We start from the raw sequence: 20,396 nt of genomic DNA, 5'->3' as shown, positions 1-20,396 counted from the left end.
CATCTTGTTTCAGCATAAATCAAGGATCATTAGACCTTCGATTGTTCAATTTTGATGAATCCTTGGGAATTGTAGCTTCAGTTGCTACAGCCAGTGTGCTCTTCTGCTGTTGTAGCTCATCTGCTTCAAGGTTGGACATCCTGTGCATTAATGTTTTTATGCCTGTGAATCCTTTCGAACAGTTACAAGTGATATTGGGCTATACAATCAAACTGAATCGAATTGATGTGCTGCTATTTTGGCTTCAATGAGTGGTTACTGGTGTTACTGTTGCCTTGCAATCAGCTAGAAGTCAGGCAATTTTCCCCTCTGACCTCTGGCATCAAGAGATTATTACCCAAAGAACTGCAACTCACTAGATATTTTCTCTTTTCTGGGCCATTCTTTGTTGGCCCAGGAGGTCGTCAGTTTCTGAAACATCAGCAAGCTGGCGCCAACACCCATGCCTAATTCAAAGTCCCTTAAATCCCCTTTTATCTCCATTCTGATGCTCACTTTAAACTTCAGCAGGTCATCTTGATTTGTCCATATGCCTGAATGTACTGAATCGATTCCATGTAATTGGCCGATTAGGTATTTGCATTATACCACTCGATCAGGGGTGCCGAATAAAGTGACTGGTTAGTGTGTATCCTATCCCCTGTGAAATATTCTAAGTGGGTGTTCTGTATATGAGAAATTCTCTGCCTATAGTTTTCCTATTCCATCAATTTCCACTTACTAATCTTGCTTGGAAAAAAATGTAAAATAAAAACTTATTTCATATGGTTATCATATTTTTTCTGGTGTGTAATTTTTTTTCAACATAAACTTCAAGTCTCTGCATACGTGCTCAAGTCAAATCAAGATTCTGGTGACATTAGGCTATGTATTTTGGAACAACTGAGTATCCGCGCTGAAGGAGAGCTTCACCCAAATAGCACCCAAACAATGGAGAAATGAAAACAGTCAGATGGTACATTACCATGATAGTTGTCACGACAACAGTCCGGTTCTCCATAGCCGAGCTGTCATTGGACAGAGCATTTTCATTCTGGACCAACACAAGTTTGTCTATGTCATTCCAGTAACCAATCTGAGGTAAACAGAGGGATATATGGGAGTAGGAGAAGATGAATGAGAGGGAAAAGAGAAAAAACATCCATGAAAATATAGTTTAATGTACTTTCAATCAGTTTTACCCTCGCACAATTTATGCAAAATGTAATTCGACATGCATGCAATACAATCGAGACAGAAAAGGTAAAACAGAATCATTAAAGGAAATGAGAAGGCGAAATAGGAGAAAATGAGACTGAGAGAAAGATAAATCAGATTGAGCAAACTCCAGGAAATTTCCCATTGGAACTGTAGGAGATATTGAGTGTGAGCCAAGAACCTTCAATAAACACACATTGCTGTCGAAGGAACAATTGCGATGCTGGAACATGGTGCTATATCTTTATTATTGGGGCTACATGTATGTGATTTTCCAGTATAGAGAATTTATAAGCTGTTCCAAATGACATCCTGTCCTCTTACTTTCTTCTCTTATTGAGACAGATTATGTTCAAACTTTACTTATTTATGTCACTGCAGATTTTATGTACCCCCAGGTTGCCTGGGAGCTGATCTCCAGTGTGTACTCCAAAAAGCCATTAATATACACAAGCTGTGATGGCTGGTTTGATTGCAGTCATCTAATGGTATTCATAATTGCAAACAGAAGTTATTAATTAAGAATTATGAAAATAATTATGGCGTAAATTATTTTTTTATGAATGGAGGCTGAATGAAGAATGAAGCACTATACAAATTAACAGGAATTGTTTAAATTAATTGTGATTTATGTATATATCCTGCTGAGGCATCGCATTTGCTCAAATTAAGATAAACAGCATTTTCTTTGTATTTTCCTGTCTTTTAACATGGCTTTTTAGAAACACGGTCTAAAATACTTTGCTCATGGTATTGCTGTGAGTATCTGGACTCAAAAATTTATAGTCCTTGTCTTTTTTTAATGCATGAGGAACTTTTACCTTGCGCGGGCCATTGCTCTTGAGTTCAAACACGTCCATCGTGTAATTCACCCTCCGACCGTAGTGATCAAACTGAATATTCCCAGTCAGGCCCTGAATGCGCACCTGGATGAATTGTAACAGTAGAAACATAAAACTAAAATAGTTCATACAGATGTTTAAGATCGCAGACACTCAGTGAACAGTCAGGAGTACAATAGGAGTGATTGGGCTTCTTTTTTTGTCTTCATGGTGAAGCCAAGCAAGCGGTGCTTAAACAAATAGTTCAATAACTGCAACGGGATGTTGCAACAGAGACAAAATTGAGTTTCCATTAGCAATAATTTGATGCACAGTTAACATTAAGACTGATACCCATTATTTATTTCAATTATGTCAAACGAAACGCTTGCATTGTTTCCTATGAACACTTTGTGCCCAAGCTGAAAACCTGAATTGAGTGTGGGAATGTTAGCTGCTGCCACTAAGCAACTATAAACAGAAGAATTAATGAATGCAAATACTTTAACGGTGCTGGGTTTTTGACCCAGTGTTTTTGAGTTTGTTGTTTAATGTTCTCTGTTGATTCTTAGGTTGCCCCTCATTTGTTGTCATTAAGCGTTAGTTTGTCTTTGCTTTTAGAGGCCAAGTCTAATTAAAGTTAATATTGTCTCGTTTTCACTTTAAACATTACACTGAAAGTCTGAGGCAAATACCACTGATGGGTAAGTACATGAGACATTAATATAAATTGATAAGATATAGAAATACGGCAGTAGAAGTATAAACATAGAGACAATTGAAGTCCTGTTGATACAGTATTTTAAAACAACTGGACCAAAGCATTTATTTCCATAATATTTTGTTCTGTCATGTGCTGTTTTTATCATCAAATGGTTGGGACCTCCACAACTTTAACATTATGACCACAAAATTTCTACCGATTCACAACAGACAACAGCCGCAGTCCCTAACAGAGCATCCATGTACTGTATGCCTTATTTTCAAAATAAAAGCACTTGGATTTAACTTTCCAAAATAAAGGCACAAAACCAAGAGTTTATCTGAATGGTTTAATTAGTTTAGTTAGTGTTTAAAACCTTTTCAGTAATTTTTTCTGCTACCATTTTGTTTCAGATTATTTACAACCTATTTACCTCCAGCTTTTCAGGAGAAAGCAAAAAAAAAATAAAAAATTCTACATCAGCAACAATCCTAGTCTTTCTTCTTTGTTTTGTTCATTTCATTTGTTTTTTGTGTGTTTACATGTGATAATGGATAATTCATTTAGCATTCACTCTATTATAAAATTTGTACACTATCAGTGAAATTGAGCCAACCTGTTTGAGCGCACGCTCCATATCTATTCCTTGGTTCCAAGGAGCAGCTGGATTGGCCAGACAGTCACCTGCATTGCCACGGCGACTGATATCGATTTTTTGACGGCGAAGGGTGCGGAAGGCTTCAGCCATTACAAGGACACCATCATAAGTCAGAGATGAGGTATACTGCGAAAAAGAGAGAGGGGACAAAGGTTACCTCTTTGACAAGCCTAAACTTTGTATAGAACTGTATGTATATCTTAGGTCCTTCATGTTATATAACTGATAACATAAATTGCCTAAAAACTGTTTTATTATCCTTTTGCATTAAAATGTTTAGTGTGAAGTATTTCAGTATATTTGTTGCTTTCCAAGAATGTTTTTCTACAACAGTATTACTACCCACTCACATCTTTTGACCAGGCTTAGACCATCATAACTCTACATAAGGGAACATGGTCATTATGTAAACTGTGACCAGTGCCACAGTCTATCTCACTGCTCTGACTTTTATTTTATTTCTCCAGTAAATATCCATCAACACCACTATAAATGTAACATCACTGTAAATGTGCCAGGATTAGACAGAGTTACAGTTTTTAAATAAAGTCACTGTACGTGACATTGAAGCCATTTAAATGAGTTAAATTATATCATAAACATGTTTTTCAAATATGCCATAATTCTTTGTCATGCTGATTGCCAAGGTTTACAAACGCTTATTACTGTTTCACTGGGTTGTATTATAAAATAGACTTAATACCTTTAAAATGACTTGCTATTAATTTTAATTCAATGTAAGACACTATCAGTGTCTGTGCTCTGATGAAACCCTGCAAGTGATGGTGGTCTTGACAGATTGCTTGACAAATTCATTATAGGTAAGACACAGCGCTGCAGGGAAGAATACACACACACACACTCAGCAGCAACACCCCCACCCAGGACACACACAGACACGCAGCTCCACACAGATGGAGGCAGTCAAACACTCAGCAGGCTGCCTTCACATCGCGACAGAAAGAAGTGGAGGGATGAAAATGGAAGGATGCAGGCAAGTCGGCTGAGATTCTCTTGCCAATGCTTTCCACGCCTCTGCAGGTAGTTTCTCTCTTATTGACATCCCTTGATTTGTATCCCACAAGGTGTTTTTTGCAAGGCTACGCAACTGTGTCATCCTCCTTTCATCTGTACCCTTTGAAACTAAGGAAAGCCTTTAGGCATGTGACTGACAGATGAAGACTATCCGAATCACAGAGAAAACAAAAAGTGAGCCAAGTAGTTTTCTAACTTTCAGTTTATGTCAGGAGCAGAGTACAAATGTTTTGGGGGCACAAAGAAACAGAATTACCTTTTAAAAACACAAAGTTTCAGGAAATGTTCCCCAGGATCAGATTCAATCTTTAAGTTTTTAAATGTGGCTTGTCAAACAGGATAAAACATTTAGAGAAAAATATCAGGGACCGGCTTTATGATTAATATATAAAGATGAACCAAGTAGTTTTCATTTTTCACACATATTTATAAAAATCTATGCAGCTATGACGCTTTGCAAAAAGTGAAATGATCAAATCCCTCCTTTTGCAAGTGGAAGGACTTGAACATTGTCCAGTATAATCAAATGCAAGAAAAACTAAAATTATTTCTAGTAGCATCAGCTGTTATTTATCTTTAAAGCTAATAAAAATGCCATTTTGCTAACTAACTAAGTTTGTGATGTAAACGACTCCATCCAATTCGAGCCAAAACCATATTTGACCTAAATTTCACTGTCTTTGTGTAGCTCTCTTATGGGTCCCCTGCTGTTTTCAGATCACTCCTGGAAGTATTCTGATGACTTCCACATCTGAATCTTCACCTCTTTTACTGCCACGCAAAGAACAAAAGAACAAAAATCAAACAGAGCAAAATTCTGCTGTTGGGTAGATGTTACAGCTAAAACTTGATCCTGAATAATTTTGGACTTGGTATTTGACCCTGACATTCACAGTCTGATCATCAGGTCAAATTCCTTTTCCACAATTCCCATGACTGTGACAATATGATGACTGAAAATACATGTTTCTGATTATTCTCTGGGTTTGGATGCTGCAGGCTGTTTCACTGAAAGCTGCTGTTTGTTTGCTGTCTTGTAGCCAAAGCCTTCCTTATTTAATTCCATGTATAGTTGTAATTTCCTGTTTTGAGAAGGGTTTTTGGTTTTCCAGATATCCAGGGTTGTTGAATCTGTTATAGATGTGTCCTTGCATGACAGCATTTAACGTGGCGTCATGAATAACACTGGCTGAGCACGAGTTCGTCTTCGTTCAGAGGGAGAACGGTACGGTCTGTGAGTGAAGGCTTTTACTGTTACGTTCTGTTCTAATTTTGTCTCTCCAGCATTTCCTTCTTTTTGAGACTTTGTCTGTTAGCTGTTTGTTATGTCCTGTTTTATTTTGTGAGTTGTTTGTCTCTTTTTGACTTGCTTTTAGTTTTACTGTCTTTTCATTGTCTTGCTTAATCTCAGCTGTGTCTAGTTCCCATTGTGTTTCCTCTCATCCCTGATCATCGCTCTGTACAGTCCTGTGTCACTTTGGTCGTTTTCAGAGTGTCTGTGTTTTTACGCTTGTGTGCTCTTTTTTTTTTTTTTTTAAAAGTAGGGCTGCTGCCTTCTACCCAATATGAATGTTTAATTTTTTATCTTTTCCACCTGTAAGTTCTGAACCTGGGTGTCTTTCCTGTGAAAATAGCTAAAAAAAAATACGGATAAACTGGATTTGATTAAAAGCAATAACAAGAAAGATGGAAAACGTCAGGATTGTGCAAGAAGTTAATAGACGAACAAAAAGAAAAAAAACATTTAAACACTACATTGAAAAAAATATTAAATGAGTTTCTGAGAGGGAAATAACATCTGAACATTTAATTTCATACCAGCAATAATAACTAAAAGTAGAATTTAAGTGAGCAAATCTAATGTTTACTAAGATTATTATCACGATGATCATTATTAAATCCTTCTTATTAATCATTTTGATTAAATCTGTTAACACAGATGTGGTCAACATTCATAAAGTCAGATCAAGTGTTTGCAGAAATTTGGAAAAATTGTTTGTATCTCCTGAAGTGATCCTAATTATTATTTACAACATTTTAATGAGCTTAATATATTTCTTTGACAATTACTTTTCAATAAAATCTCCAAGCAAAACAAAGAGAAACCAGCAGTTAAGAGATTTTGATTGATGGGCGGCTCAAATTCCAGCCTCAAGTGTAGAAGGGACAATTCTCAGTAGTATTTCCCACCCTGCCCATTATCAGGCCACATTTTTATTTGGCCTAAGGCTACCAGTTGCCCCAAGGTTAACTGAGCTCATTTTTTTTCTTTTTTTTACAGAGCAAAAATTAGCCAAGAGCAATTTGGAGGCATCTGTTGTCACGAGAGGTAACTGGATTTCTGTTACTGTTAAATCATTCAAATCATTGTTTCCAGGTTTGTAACACAGTATATGTACATGGCAGCAAAAGTAAATACATTCTCTGAATGCACTTAAACAAAGATGTTTAGAGGTTTTGAGATTTGAGCACTTACATGTGTGTTTGCTTCTGTTTTGTGCATCAAAATATGTTCACTGTGTTTATCTGTCACAATCATGCATAATAGGCTTACCTCAATTAACACACTAAATGTTGTGTAAATGTTAAGGGACGATTGATGAAGCTGACATCTACTAATGAGAATTCATTAGGTGAATCTAAAACTGATGATTAGCTCATTAACACTGGGACTGGGTGAAAAATAGCGTGCCAATTAGAAATCGTAAAACCATAAATATATATTTGCATCACTGTTACTAGTTACAAGTAGTTACTGCGTTACTGTGTTTTTTTGAGGATTATTGAATACAAACAATTTCAGCAAGCGGGCAGAGGGCTGACAGCTGATGTATTTTTAATGGGTAGGTGGACATTTTTTCTATAAATATACCCACAGGTCAGTGCTCTGTCAAGGGATTTAATTGTGAATATCTATAAGGAGCTGGAACTATAAAGGTTAAAGAAAGATATCTCAGAAAAGTGAGTAAATAGGTGAGAGAGCCGACACATGACAGCAGAATTTTATTCTAAACAGACACAGAACACCAAAGTCTTTAGTCTACATAATCTGTATGCATCACGTTAACCTTGAGACTTAATCACAGATAAGCCTTTTCACTGCCATATTCTGAGGTCATGCTCTGATTGGCTAAGAAGCTGTAACACATGCACCACATCACACTCTGAATGGTTCAAATACTGCGTATCCCCCTGTGGCTGGATACCTGATTGAAAACCTTCCGTGCAGCTTTTGCGTTGAATTTCAGGTACAAAGAGCAATTTGCACATCAATGGCAGTAATGTGTGTGCGTGCACTTCAAGTAACTGTTTATCTCAATACCATGCATTTTTGAAGTAAGTCTGAATGGAAGTCCTGCATTTTCTTCATTCCATATTTTGCTGTAGAATTTATTTCAGTGCTTCAGATACCACACAAGAATATGTTTCAGGTACCGAGACCTCTGTCTGCCGCAGATTTCCAAAATGCATATTCAATGATAGAGCAACGTGTTTTTATTACCTTAGGTGGGCTTTCAGATCCAGGGTATTCACGCTGATCGAGTTTGTTCCAGCGCTGCATAAGTTTTATGACAATAGGCTTGCTGAAGTCCACTAACTGGAACCCGGTCACATTGGCCCCGCCGTGCATGAACCTTTCCAAAGATATGTCCTTGAAACCCTGGGTAGACCAAAAGCATGACAGAAATAAAGAAATGTGTTTGGAACAATGTAACACAAAAACCACAAAAACCTTCAGACCAGACGATGTAATGCAGTCCATATTCATCTTATGAAATATCCAAGGAAACAACCATTTAATCAGTGTAAAGAAGGTACACTTCACTAACTACACATTTATTGCCTGAGATATCTTAATATAAGAAAAAAGTCTCAGTTTTTCTGATAAAGAAATGTGTTTTATTTTGTTTATGTATTTATTCTAACTGTGGAACCACTGTAAAAGTCAAGCAAAACCCAGAACTTTCTACAGTAGATCATTTAATTGATTAACTACTACTCAAGTACTTCGGTATCGTATGAATGGCCATGGGGGGGATGTCTTTATGAGCAGGAAAAGCTGTAAAACATAAAACTTTAGTTAAAAGTCCAAAGTTTAAGCCTTCCTTCACATTTTCCAAAACTGTCCAGTGACCCAGATTGGAGACCTTGTCGGCCCAATTCTGACCCCCTGGCCATATGTTTGAGACCCCTGGTCTAAGGTTCAAAGTCCTCCCACAAACTAAGATCTCCAGATTACATCCCCACAGTGGAAACTTTGCAACATTGAGGAATCACTAAAAGCAATGAAATTCCATCTAACCTGACCTGAGCCGGACCCTTTTACACTGTGCTGGAGAGAACTACTGTTCAAAAGATTTCAGGAATTAAGGTTGAAACAATGCTGATTTTATTGAGCTTGATTCCAGCAGCTTCCCAAAGGTGTGACTTTGTCAAGGAGAGACACATGATAAAATAGTAATTTAGTAAAATACATAATAGGATCTGGTAGAAATAAATAGAAAATAATTAAGATAATGTTTTTTTAATCATTGCAGAAAATCTCCAACTCTGTAACGACAAAGACTTGAAGAAAAATTCTTCAAAGGTCCATCTTGTTTTGTCTAGTATTGCATGTCAACTGTGGATTCTTAAGTAGGCTTTTGGAATAAAATATTACACCAACACTGTAGGAAACGTGTTTCAGAAAACAGCAGGACAACAGTTGAAAGCAACGCCAGCATCCTTACCAGGTTTGCTATGATGTAATGGTAACCTTTGACATGTTTCCCCACACTGACAGCCTGAAAAGAGAGAGGGGGAGAGAAAACGTGGATTTAATTTGGAAACCAGGGGAAAAGTAGCATTAGGGAGCACGACAGGGGTGACAAGGACAAAAAGGTGATTTCCTCCATCTCTTGCTCCATTACCTTCCTTAACAGTGGTGCTGTGGTTACTTTATTATGCTGATTAAAGGAGGATAAAATGATGAAGACTTTGGTACCATGCTGGCTAAAAACTCTGCAGACTTTTAAAATGTTTTAGTGATGCAGAAAACAGCCAGTACTTTGTCTTTTGGAGACATTCAAATTGAAATGATAAAATTTAATTTGTTTTGTTGAAATAGCTGCTTTTGAGAAATGTAGTTCCACTGAAAGAAAGCATATAATACTTTACCTAAACTTGAAAACAGGTCAAGTCTGACCCAAACACAATATATGGGTTATAAAAGCTGCAGATGATTTCACTCTTTTCATTTTTCGTTTTTTTTTTTGTTTGCTATTTGATTTCAAATGTGACCTATAAGGTAAAAATATTTCTGCTCAAAACTAAAACCCGTGAGTTTTTGGTCACTGATATTATCCATATAGGGAAATGGAGCGAAAATACAGCAGACTGTGGGAATTCTGACAAAGTGGTCGAATGCATATTGAGATTAACAAGTGGCATAAACCTAATTAACAAACTGTTCACATTTTTCTTTGTCTCTCTCTCACCCACACATATCAGCGGCTTTGTACTGACGCAGACAGATGTACGTACACACACGCGCGTGCACACACAAAGATCGCAGCTGGCAGGGGCAGACAAACAGAGCAGTCTCTGTCTCAGAGCAGGGATGCAAGCCAGTGCCAGCTCTGCAGAGCTGACTAGTGTGTGTGTTTGTGTCTGTATGCCCGTCTCAGTACACATGTGTGCGTTTGTGCGTGCGCCTCCTGTCTGTCTGTTCACTCAGCACAGAAGCCAATTAAGAAACAGTCTGTGTGTCTGAGATGCCGCTACTAGTGTGGGTTTGTGTCTGTGTAGCTGTATGACTATGTGCATTGTAATGCTGTAATTTTAGCTTTTTTTTTTTTTTACATATATTAAATTTCTGTGTGTTACCAGTAATTAATAATAATAATAATAATAATAATGGATACTTTATTGATCCCCATGGGGAAATTACTTGTTTTTCTCTGCATTTGACCCATTCACTCAGTGAAGCAGTGGGCAGCCCACTAAGCAGGCGCCCGGGGAGCAGTGTGTAGGGACGGTACCTTGCTCAGGGGTACCTCAGGGTAGCCGTTAAGTGGATTCGAACCGCCGACCTTCCGATCATGGGGCGACCACTTTACCTACTGAGCTATCCCTGCCCTCAATTGTAGGAGTTTCTGAGAGGTATGTGCATTAGTGAATGTGCTTGTGTGTATGTTTGTGTTAGTGAGTTTATCACATATGCAAAGTGAGGATCACATGTAATGACAGGTGGCAGGACCAATGGGATGTTGCAGCCCTGAGTCACACGCTCTCTCTTTCTCACACACACTCCTGAGACCTGTCAGAGCTCAAGACTTAACCATCAAACAAGACAGACAATCTAATGAACTCAGACAGCCATAAGGTGTCCGAGCGCATGCCTTGATATTTATTACGTGGGTATATGCTTGAAATCTGTGTGCGATAGGACTCTTTACTGTCATTACTGCAATCACACACTGTTGGGGAAGTCACAGTTTTTCATTCCACATTTACGAACTCCAGGGAAAAACTCAAATCTTGTTTTCTTTCCAGATGTCAGAAAGCATCAGGCGAGCTGCTGCAACCAGCTGAGTGGAGCAGACAGTCGGCAGACACTAGTGGTACGGTGAAAAATCTCCATTATGTGGTACTACAGTCATTAGTAACTTAACTTTAATTCTAATTGTTTTCACTATTTCTCACAGGGTCTCACCTCATTACTTAACACAACCTATTATGTGGTTAAAAGGATCTAAAAACGCATCATTGTGCTTTGGCTGTATCTCATTAAGTGTTAAGTGCAGGTCAGTAATGTCATCTCTGCCCTCACTCAGTGATATTTGGGCAGCCATTAACTCGATCTCATGATCTTGTTTAGCATCCAGATCAGTGTCAGACCTCCATGCACCAGCAGTTGGATAATTCTTTTTTTACATTTTAAAAATTCCTTTTATTACTCGTAACCAGGGACTGTAGAGTATTTATAAATGCTGTAAATGTAATGTAGCCATTAATAAATGGCAATAACAACCTCAAACTTACTCTAAAACAGAATTATTTAACATTTAATAGACCTGTTAATTATTCCATGTTTTTCCATCCTGCTAAGTTATCTGCACCACAAATCTCTCCATATTCAACCTCCATACTCAACTAACATGAGTTACATGGTTTGCTGGCTTAAGCACTATTTTGGATTTTAGACTGAAGTATTCACAATCTTGTTGGTTAAATTTCCCAATAACAGTACCTGTTCCAGGATGCTCTGTAGTCTCTCAGGCTCCAGGTCAATGACATATTTTCTCTCCTGCCGTCGATCCAGGTCCTCTAAGAGTCTCCGATACGCCGCCTCATTGAAACTCTCCACACAGATTGCACTCACCTGTACATGTCAAATGCGCGCAGGAACACAAGAGAAGACATCATGGATAGAGTCATGCATGTAAACCTCAAGCAAATGAAAAAGCTATTTGAAGAACTAATCACAGAAATGTGAATACACAGCATGGGAGCACAGTGTGTGCATGTGGATGTTTAAATTAATATACTAGTTGTGCGCTCTGAGAAAGCATGACAATTCTTGTGCATGTGTGTGTGTTTTAGCAGGTTTCCAAGAATTTGCGCATTTGTGTGTGTCCTGACCTGCCATCCGTTCTGCCCCGCTCGCTCCATAATTGCCTGCAGTATTGCATAACCTAAACAACAGAGAGTAAGGGAAGCAAAAAAGAGAATTAATGCTGCACTAGGTACATGATGCAGTTGAAAAATGGATAAATTATGCTTTGCTGTTTTTTCCAGAAAAAAAACTAAATAAATAAAAGTGCTCGTGTTTTCAAAATCTGTTATCCTAATCATAGTTGAGGTAAAACCTTTGCACACTATACCAGAATTAGCAAAACTGTTTCCAGGTGTGCATTACGCTTAAAAACTAGGGGCAAAATGCTTAGCATTTAACGCATCTTCAACTTAATTTTTTATCTTCCAGCCTGCAAAGTGTAACGTCTGAATTGTCTGTCGAATTCTGACACTCAGTGTTGACATTTCATTGAAATTAAATTCTCAATCCTTTTCCCCCTTAAGAGTAAAATAGGATTAAAAAGTAATTCATGTGTAAATACTTAGTATTTATAGTCTGGAATCAAAACTATAAAATGGACTTCTGCTTCTACAATATGAGGCAACACACCTTTGAACAGGCTGTCTTCTTAATGTGTTTCTAATGAATCTGACTTGATCAAACAAGCAGAAGGTGTCAACATGAGTGACAATGGATATAATATTACACCGAACAAGTGTCATGTTGGGTCAAGACAAATGGGAAACATGTAATAATAAGTAATAACACAATGCAACAGCAATATTCTTTCTTAATATTGGCATGCGGCCATGTTTCTATCACAATGAGCGCTGAAACAAACCTTGATGCTAACTCTCTGAGCAAAGCAGATTCAATCAAAATAAAATGATATCACAATTCGCTGAAAGTCACATGGACACAAAGGCAGAGAAACACGAGTACAGCGGGAGTCTTCTAAAACACAAGACGAGAAAGCACACACTCTAGTTTGACCTTTTTAACCACTAGACTGATGCTATATAGAATCATACATGTGTCTAAATGAAAATGTCTGTGCCTAAAACTTAACCTAAAACTCTAAAAAGGTAAAACTTGGTGTAAAAAATAACCCAACTTTTGGAGAAAAATAAACTGACAAAAAAGATTTTGTGAACTTACGAAATCCACTAAACTAAAAGAAAATTTGTTTTTGACATTTTGTTCACATGTGTCATCACAACCTGCCTGGATGAGACTTTGCTGATTTTGTTTATTAAGAATTAGCAGGTGTGCGTGACCTGGAGTCAACCGCCTTCACAAAGTGCTTTGTTTTTACTGCAATAACCAGTTTAAGACTAGCTAATAAAAACTAAACTAAAAATCATCATTTTGCATTGCACCCTGCCTTTCGCCCTGTGACCGCTTTAGCACACCTGCAACCCTGAACTGGTGAGGCAGAAGAAAATGAAAGAGTGGATAAAAACTAAACTCAAATGAGCTTATCTGCTTCAGAAACTAAACTGTATTGAACACAAAAAAAATCGAAATGAAATCAGAATTAAAACTAATTGCAGAATACAAACTGATTATATTGTAAGTTACTCAGGTGTTTTGCAGTATGTGTGCCTTCCTATGTACTGTTTTTACACATATTATCTAATGCTTTCAGAAATGGGTATGCACTAATGTAATCTATTTGAATTTGTCTGTGAATGCATTTGCCTTTGCATGCACATGTGCAGTTCTGTGGACATCCACAGTTCGTGCCTCTGTGCGTGCGTGTTAGCAGCTGTCTCTGGAGCAGAGCAGGGTGCATAAAACAGATCACAGTGTTACTGCCTATTTTCCAGCACATTACAGGCAGCAGGTCTTGATGGGAGCCTGTAATGAAGGGCCCTGCCTTGGCCAAGTCATGGGTGAGTACAGCCCAAATTCTTACGCATCCATCTTTCGCTCCATTTCTCCCTCCCATCCCCCTTTCTCTCAAACATTTCCCCTCCTTCCTGTGCTATATGCTACTGTACATCCCCAGAGGCTTGTGATTTTGTCTGTCTACTTATTCCTCCTTTCTGTAATGCTCCCCCTGCCATCCTCCACTGCCCCCCCATCTACCTCCACTTTCTCCTCTTCCTAGCCCTTGCCCCCGTCACCTTGTTTGTCTCCTCCTCTCATGACTCACAGCTAATTTTCTGTCTTTTTGACTTTGCCACCAGCACGACTGACCTAACCTGTGTTTCCTGTTCCCCCTTTTCCTTCCTCTTTTTTTCCCCTTTTGCTCCCCCAGGTAATAACTTAAAACAACGAAGGCCACAGGATGCTGGCTGAGGCACCTACACACATGCACACACACACCCACTATAGTACGGTCTGGGGACTTTACGTCATGTTTGACCTGTGTTTCACTCCCTGTGGCTGGGGATTAGTCTGTGTGGGAGTGTATGTGTGTGTCTATTTGTGCACACATGTAGGTGTGTGTGAGAGAAATAACGTGCCAAGCATCCCCATGACAGTGGTTAGGGTCTGAGGGCATCAGCTGTGCCTGCTCCACTAACTTGCGTGTGCTGCATTTTGGCATGGTCGAATCAAAAGCAGGTGAACGCCGCGAGAGCTGACGCCAAATCTTTGTCTCTGGCTGAAAAGTGCCAAATCACCACTGTTTCAGCTGCTGTCCTTATAAAGTCTGCTCATTAATAATAATGGATTGGATTTATATAGCGCTTTTCAAGGCACCCAAAGCACTTTACAATACCACTATTCATTTACTCTCACATTCACACACTGGTGGAGGCAAGCTACAGTTGTAGCCACAGCTGCCCTGGGGCAGACTGACAGAAGCGAGGCTGCCATATTGCACCATCGGCCCCTCTGGCCAACACCAGTAGGCAGTAGGGTAAAGTGTCTTGCCCAAGGACACAACGACCAGGACAGAGAGCCGAGGGATTGAACCGGCGACCTTCCGGTTACAGATGCGATTCCCAACCCCCTGAGCCACGGTCGCCCATTGCCAGTAATAAAACCTTTGTGTTTCCATGAGAACACAGGGCTAAATATGGGAGTTACTTTATGAAAAAAAAGAAAAAAAAAAGAAAAGAAAGGGTTAAGGCTAAGAGGGGTACGCCCTTACTGCTTTTATAGGAATTAAGAGGGTCAGTAGCAGCTGGGTGCTGCTAATCAAATGTCCTTGATTAACTGATCATCTGCAAGTCTGAGCACCTCTATGAAAGAAAAAGTTTTGACAGTTTGATGTTCTGGAGGATTCAGGAATGTTTTAGCTCAATGCTGCAATCTTCCCAGGAGCTGACGTCCCAGGAAATCCACCATATAGTCAAACAATGCAATGCTCGGCCTTAGAAATGCAAAACACCTCCAAGCAATAGGTCTCAGGGTCTATAGGCCTCAGTAAGTGTGTTAAATGTTAAAGTTTGTCACAGCACAATTAGATGAAGATTTACTGTTAAAAAAGTACAACTTTTTTTGAAAGGCTGCCATGAGAAAGCCTCCCCTTAAAAAACAAAAACAAAACAGGGCTGTATGACTTAGGTTTGCAAAGATGCTTTTGAAAAAAAATGTCAAGGCTTTAGTGCTTGCATTGGAAAGACATGACCAAAGTGGAGATGCCCAGCAAAGTGCCAAGATTGGTGAAAACCAAACACAACATATCAGCACAAACACCTCATGCCAACTGTTAAGCACAAGCATGGAGGGTTGATCATTTGGGGGCTTGTTTTGAAGCCACAGGACTTGGGTCATCCAACAGGACAATGATCCCAAGCTCAGCAGCAAATCTATAACAGATAGGCTGTAAAAGAAAAGAACCAAGGTGCTGCAAAGACCCAGTCGAAGTCTAGCCCTCAATGCTGTGAGACAGTGTGCGGGACCTTAAGCAAATGCACGAAAACCTCAAATTACAACATTATAAAGCAGAGCGAGCTAACCACAGCAGGTCTTTATCCTGTCTCACCTCCCAGTTGGTCACGGCAGATGGCTGCCCCTCCCTGAGCATGGTTCTACTGGAGGTTTCTTCCTGTTAAAAGGGAGTTTTTCCTTCCCATTGTTGCCAAAGTGTGTGCTTATAGTGGGTCATATGATTGTTGGGTTTTTTCTTTGTATAATTGTGAGGTGTTTACCTTTATAATATAAAGTGCCATGAGGCAACTCTTGTTGTGATTTTGTGCTATAAAATAAAACTGAACTGAATTGAATTAAATGTGAAATACTAAAAATCAAAAAGAAAATTATTACTTTAATTTTAAAAAAAATTTTAACACCAAGGATGGATCCAGAAGCTACTGGATCATGTGGTGTATGTAGTATTAACAGAATGGCATTGAGTCCTATGAAAACAATGACACACCTGCCCATTAGCGCTTGGATTTTTTTTCTGTGATTTTTTTCTGACTTTGCTCTTTAAAACTCAGAAGGAATAAAAGTTAAGTAGAAGAAAATTAGAAGTGGTCAGATTTTGTCTTGGTCATAAGACCACTATATATTCGAACTGTTTTTACATGCAACATTAGCACAGTCATTGCTGGGCATTTACCTCTGTCTGTGTCGTAGAGGAAGACAAATCGGCTCCAGTCATAGTGGTCCAACAGGGACAGCAAAGCTCCTCTGATGGACGGCCGAAGCTGCAGCGTGAACTGGCCCTCGCCTTCAGTGGGGAAGCTGGGTGTCACTAGGCTGATGTGCAGGGCCCCACAAAACGATGTCAGCGTGTTTACTGAACGCTTGTCGTAAAGGCCGAAGATAGCGAAGACCCCCCTTGAATACTGAGAACAGACTGTGGACAGAGAAGAGGTGGAAGATGGAGAGGGGTCGGGGATAAGGTGTCGGACACAAAAGGGATCCAGGTAGAAGAAGGAAAAAAAGTGGGTAAGTCGACAAAAATACTATATGACACTATATTATACTCAGTGACTCAGCTGCTAGAGAAACGGTCCAAAAACAGCAAGAAGGGAGGATGGAGAAGCCCTTAATTAAATTCACATTGTGGAATCGGGTTTCACATGTGAACCAATTTTAATGAGAGACGGCTTCAACTTGTGTCAGCTATGCACTAACTTTACACTCCTAATTAGACCCACAAACTGCATTTTTTCTTTAATTTATTTTTGAGTTGTGTGTGTGACTGATTTTGCAAATGCCTAATGAAACAGAACAGATCTTGAAAATACATCAGTCATTTTCACATTAGACTGCCTTTGCAAAATGACTTTTATTTCACCCAAAACAGGCCCCAACACAATAGCCCTCCCTGCCACTTCTTATGTACTTCCACATGTAGTTATAAATTACAAGCACAAACATTTGCAGGGGCATGGGTTGAAAACCAGACGCCAACCTAAGCTCCCTGACAAGACATTTTCAAATGCTCACACAAAATCGTTCCCAGTTGCCAAAATTCATGTTGCTTCTTATGCCTTTTTTGAGAAAATTAAAATGAAATCCAAACTCCCAACAGCTTTTAGATCCTTAAGATCCATCTCTGCACACATACAGACATGCAGAACCAAAAAAATAAATAAAAAATCCGAGACCAAGCCACGAGTTCACTTCAAATATAGTCATTTTCTGCTACAGCACTGCAGCTCAGTCGCCAAACATCCGGAAGCTTTCAAACATGACAGAGAGAAGACTAAAAAGCTCTGACATCTTCCGCTATGTCGCTTCTGCAAAATTCTACTCTCTGCTTTGTTTTGTCATTCATCTTTGTAGCTCAACCAAGAAAAAAGCATTTGGTATGTGAACAGAGGAATCCTCCATATTCTCAAAAAAAGAAGAGGACAGAAATTAAGCGAGTGAAGTCTAAGAAAACTGTGTCATCATTTATTTCTTTTTATAGGATTTAATGTTTCACTTCGGCTGCCCACTTTCTCTTTTATCCTCTTATTCCCTCCTCCTCTTTCTTTTCTAAGTCCCATTCTTCCTTTCTTTCAAACAGCCATGTTTTTAGACTTCAGCTCTACCCTGCATCATAATTCATTCTCCGCCCCATCATACGTCACACTGGAGTAAACAGTAAGGCACGAAGACTGCAGGGTTTGCTTTTGGCAACTGTCAAGCATTACTCTAAATTCCTTCCTGTCTTTCTCCCTCTATTTATCTTCTTGTGCATCACATCACCTCATACCTTTGCCCCTTTCTTTAGTTTTCCAGGCAGATGCTCCATCCATCCTCTCTCTTTCAGCTTCCACCATCATCCACTTTCCTTCATCTATAGCTGCCTCCTCTTCCTGTTCCTCCTGCTCTCCCTCCCCCTGGGACTCAGAGTAATTCCATTATCAGCTATAAGCCTCAGTGGGGGTAAACACTGAGGGAGATGCAGCTTTGACGCTTGGGCTTGTGGCAATTAAACAAAGCTGAGGCCCCTACACCCAGGAGGCGATAAGGCAGGGATTTAGTCTCTGATTATGACAGGAGCTAAATGTCTTCAATTCAGAGAACTAGCATACTAGACGTACTTAGCATGCGTCATTCAGCAGTAGCTGAGTCATGGCGTTCTTAAAGTCAATGTTCTTAGTGTCTTCACAAATGAGTTTTACAACTTTTTCCCAGATTTCGGTTGATATTTCAGTGCACATGAGCGTAACATAAGCGATGCTGAAATGAGGTTATGTTATAAGATAATAAAAAAAGATTGTACTTTTTTAGTGAAGTGCCAGGAAAGTGCAGTACTTGGAGTTTCATCTATTATAAATGCTAAAGAAAATCCATTTGTATGTATAAATCTCAGTACAACTGGCTTGATTTTGGATGAATTTGTGGTAAAAGGATCAACTATTTTGAGTTAAGGAAAAAACCCAGCAGAATGAGAAATAATAGAACTGAAGCACTGAACATGTGAGCTGACATCCTGGGTAGCAGATTGGAGCAGAGCTCCTGTGCCAGCTGATGACTTCTTTTGAAATTTGACTGAAACTTCTGGCTTAGATGCAGCTTATGACATCACTTGTCTTCAAATTTGAATTTTCCCTCTACCTCATGGGCCTCCATCAAAACCTAAAGAAATATTGATAGCCTTAATCCCAAACCAGTCTATTTTTATACAATACCAAGACAGCTGCAACTATACACACAGGCCCAGAGCACATAACTGAAATCCCACTTTTCATTCATCTGAGCTTTCATTCTTAGCTTCTGTTCTTAGTCTATCGCTTCTTCTTTTTTCTATTCGTGCTTCCTGATGTTGGTTTTGCCTTTCTTACACTCACTGTCTTCCTTTCTCTCTTGATTCCCTTTCTGATCTATGCCTCTATTGGCTTTTTTTTTTTTCTGAAACCCTCTCCACCAACACCACCCTGCCGCAAGGCTGGAATGTGCCAGACAGTGGCGTCATTGTAATAAAATGTGTGCTAAGCTTGCTTCATAAAGCTTTAATGAGAGGAAGGGACCAGCGGCATGGTACATCATCACCACAGTTAAAGCACTGGACACAATAGGTCTCCAGGGACATCTCCTACATTTACATCTAGTTGCTCCCCCTTCACTTGTTCACGAGCATCTCCTTTTTTGTTAATGTACAGTCTGTTTTTTGATTCTTAATTACTCGCTCTGTCTGTCAAACATCTCTGTTTCTCTGCGCATACCCTTCCATAAATCTGATGTCCTTCCTTTGTCTGCATTACTCAAGCCTCTACATCCACGGCCGTCCATGTTATTCTCTGATTTGTATCTCTGTGCTTATATAGAAAGCCCTCTCAATCATCTGCATACTCTGCAAAATCACTTTATTTCTTGTTTTCACATTCAAATTTGTCCAATTTGCATAACAGGGAAGAAAGAATGTTGCTGAAACAGTACAATAATTCACAGTCTAACAGAGTCGCTCTCTTTGCTTCTGGTGTTGTTTGCTCTTTAACCATTTTCCCTCTCAAATTCCTCACCATGATGCTGATGTCTTTACGACAGCTTCTTGCTTTTCTTTTGTTAACATAGCAGAGAGAATAGATACCTTCTGTAATTAAATCACGTTGGATGTGCATGAAATTCAAAAACTTAATTTGTTCTTGTTCAGATGACATGATACAATCTAGGAAGAGTGGTTAGTTGCCTGGACTCACGAAATTCACAAGATTACACGAGATGTCAAACCACAGGAAGAGGCAGACAACCATACACACCACGTGTATTGTATGTATTACTATTTACTATGGTTTAACTTGTCAAGGACAAAAACATAAAGAAAATTCTGCATCAAGCATAGCTTTCCTACTTTTGTTGAGTACCACCATGGTTCAATGCCATGGTGGTACGTGCTGTTGCCTCAGAGCAAGAAGGTCCTGGGTTCAAGTCCACAATCTGGCCAAGTTTGCAATGGGTTCTCTCTGCGTACTCTGGTTTCCTCCACAGTTAAAAGTCATGCAGTTATTAGGGTAAGGGTAATTGGTGATTCTAAATTACCCAAAGGTGTTAAAGTGCAAATGGTTGTTTGTCTCTATGTGATAG

General features: G+C 39.2%; 1 protein-coding gene across 6 annotated transcripts in view; it reads right to left on the bottom strand.

Moving 5' to 3' along the window:
- The window catches only part of gria4a (glutamate receptor, ionotropic, AMPA 4a), a 123,259-nt gene that overhangs the window by 42,794 nt on the left and 60,069 nt on the right, over nt 1-20,396 (bottom strand). For all 6 annotated transcript variants that reach the window (XM_085245692.1, XM_085245694.1, XM_085245695.1 and 3 more), the window contains exons 3-10: nt 16,492-16,731; nt 12,038-12,090; nt 11,646-11,777; nt 9,145-9,198; nt 7,917-8,075; nt 3,338-3,505; nt 2,019-2,123; nt 965-1,075 (exon numbers count right to left, since the gene is read on the bottom strand). In XM_085245692.1, coding sequence (XP_085101818.1) covers nt 965-1,075; nt 2,019-2,123; nt 3,338-3,505; nt 7,917-8,075; nt 9,145-9,198; nt 11,646-11,777; nt 12,038-12,090; nt 16,492-16,731 — 1,022 coding nt within the window. The remainder of the gene's footprint in view (nt 1-964; nt 1,076-2,018; nt 2,124-3,337; nt 3,506-7,916; nt 8,076-9,144; nt 9,199-11,645; nt 11,778-12,037; nt 12,091-16,491; nt 16,732-20,396) is intronic.

Source organism: Mchenga conophoros, linkage group LG14 (assembly GCF_057382185.1).
Source record: "Mchenga conophoros isolate Kocher_MC1m ecotype Shallow Benthic linkage group LG14, M_conophoros_male_GT1.1, whole genome shotgun sequence".
NCBI classification, from domain to species: Eukaryota; Metazoa; Chordata; class Actinopteri; order Cichliformes; family Cichlidae; genus Mchenga; species Mchenga conophoros.
The sequence above is the reverse complement of the archived record's forward strand: the minus strand, read 5'-3'. Positions and strand labels throughout refer to the sequence as shown.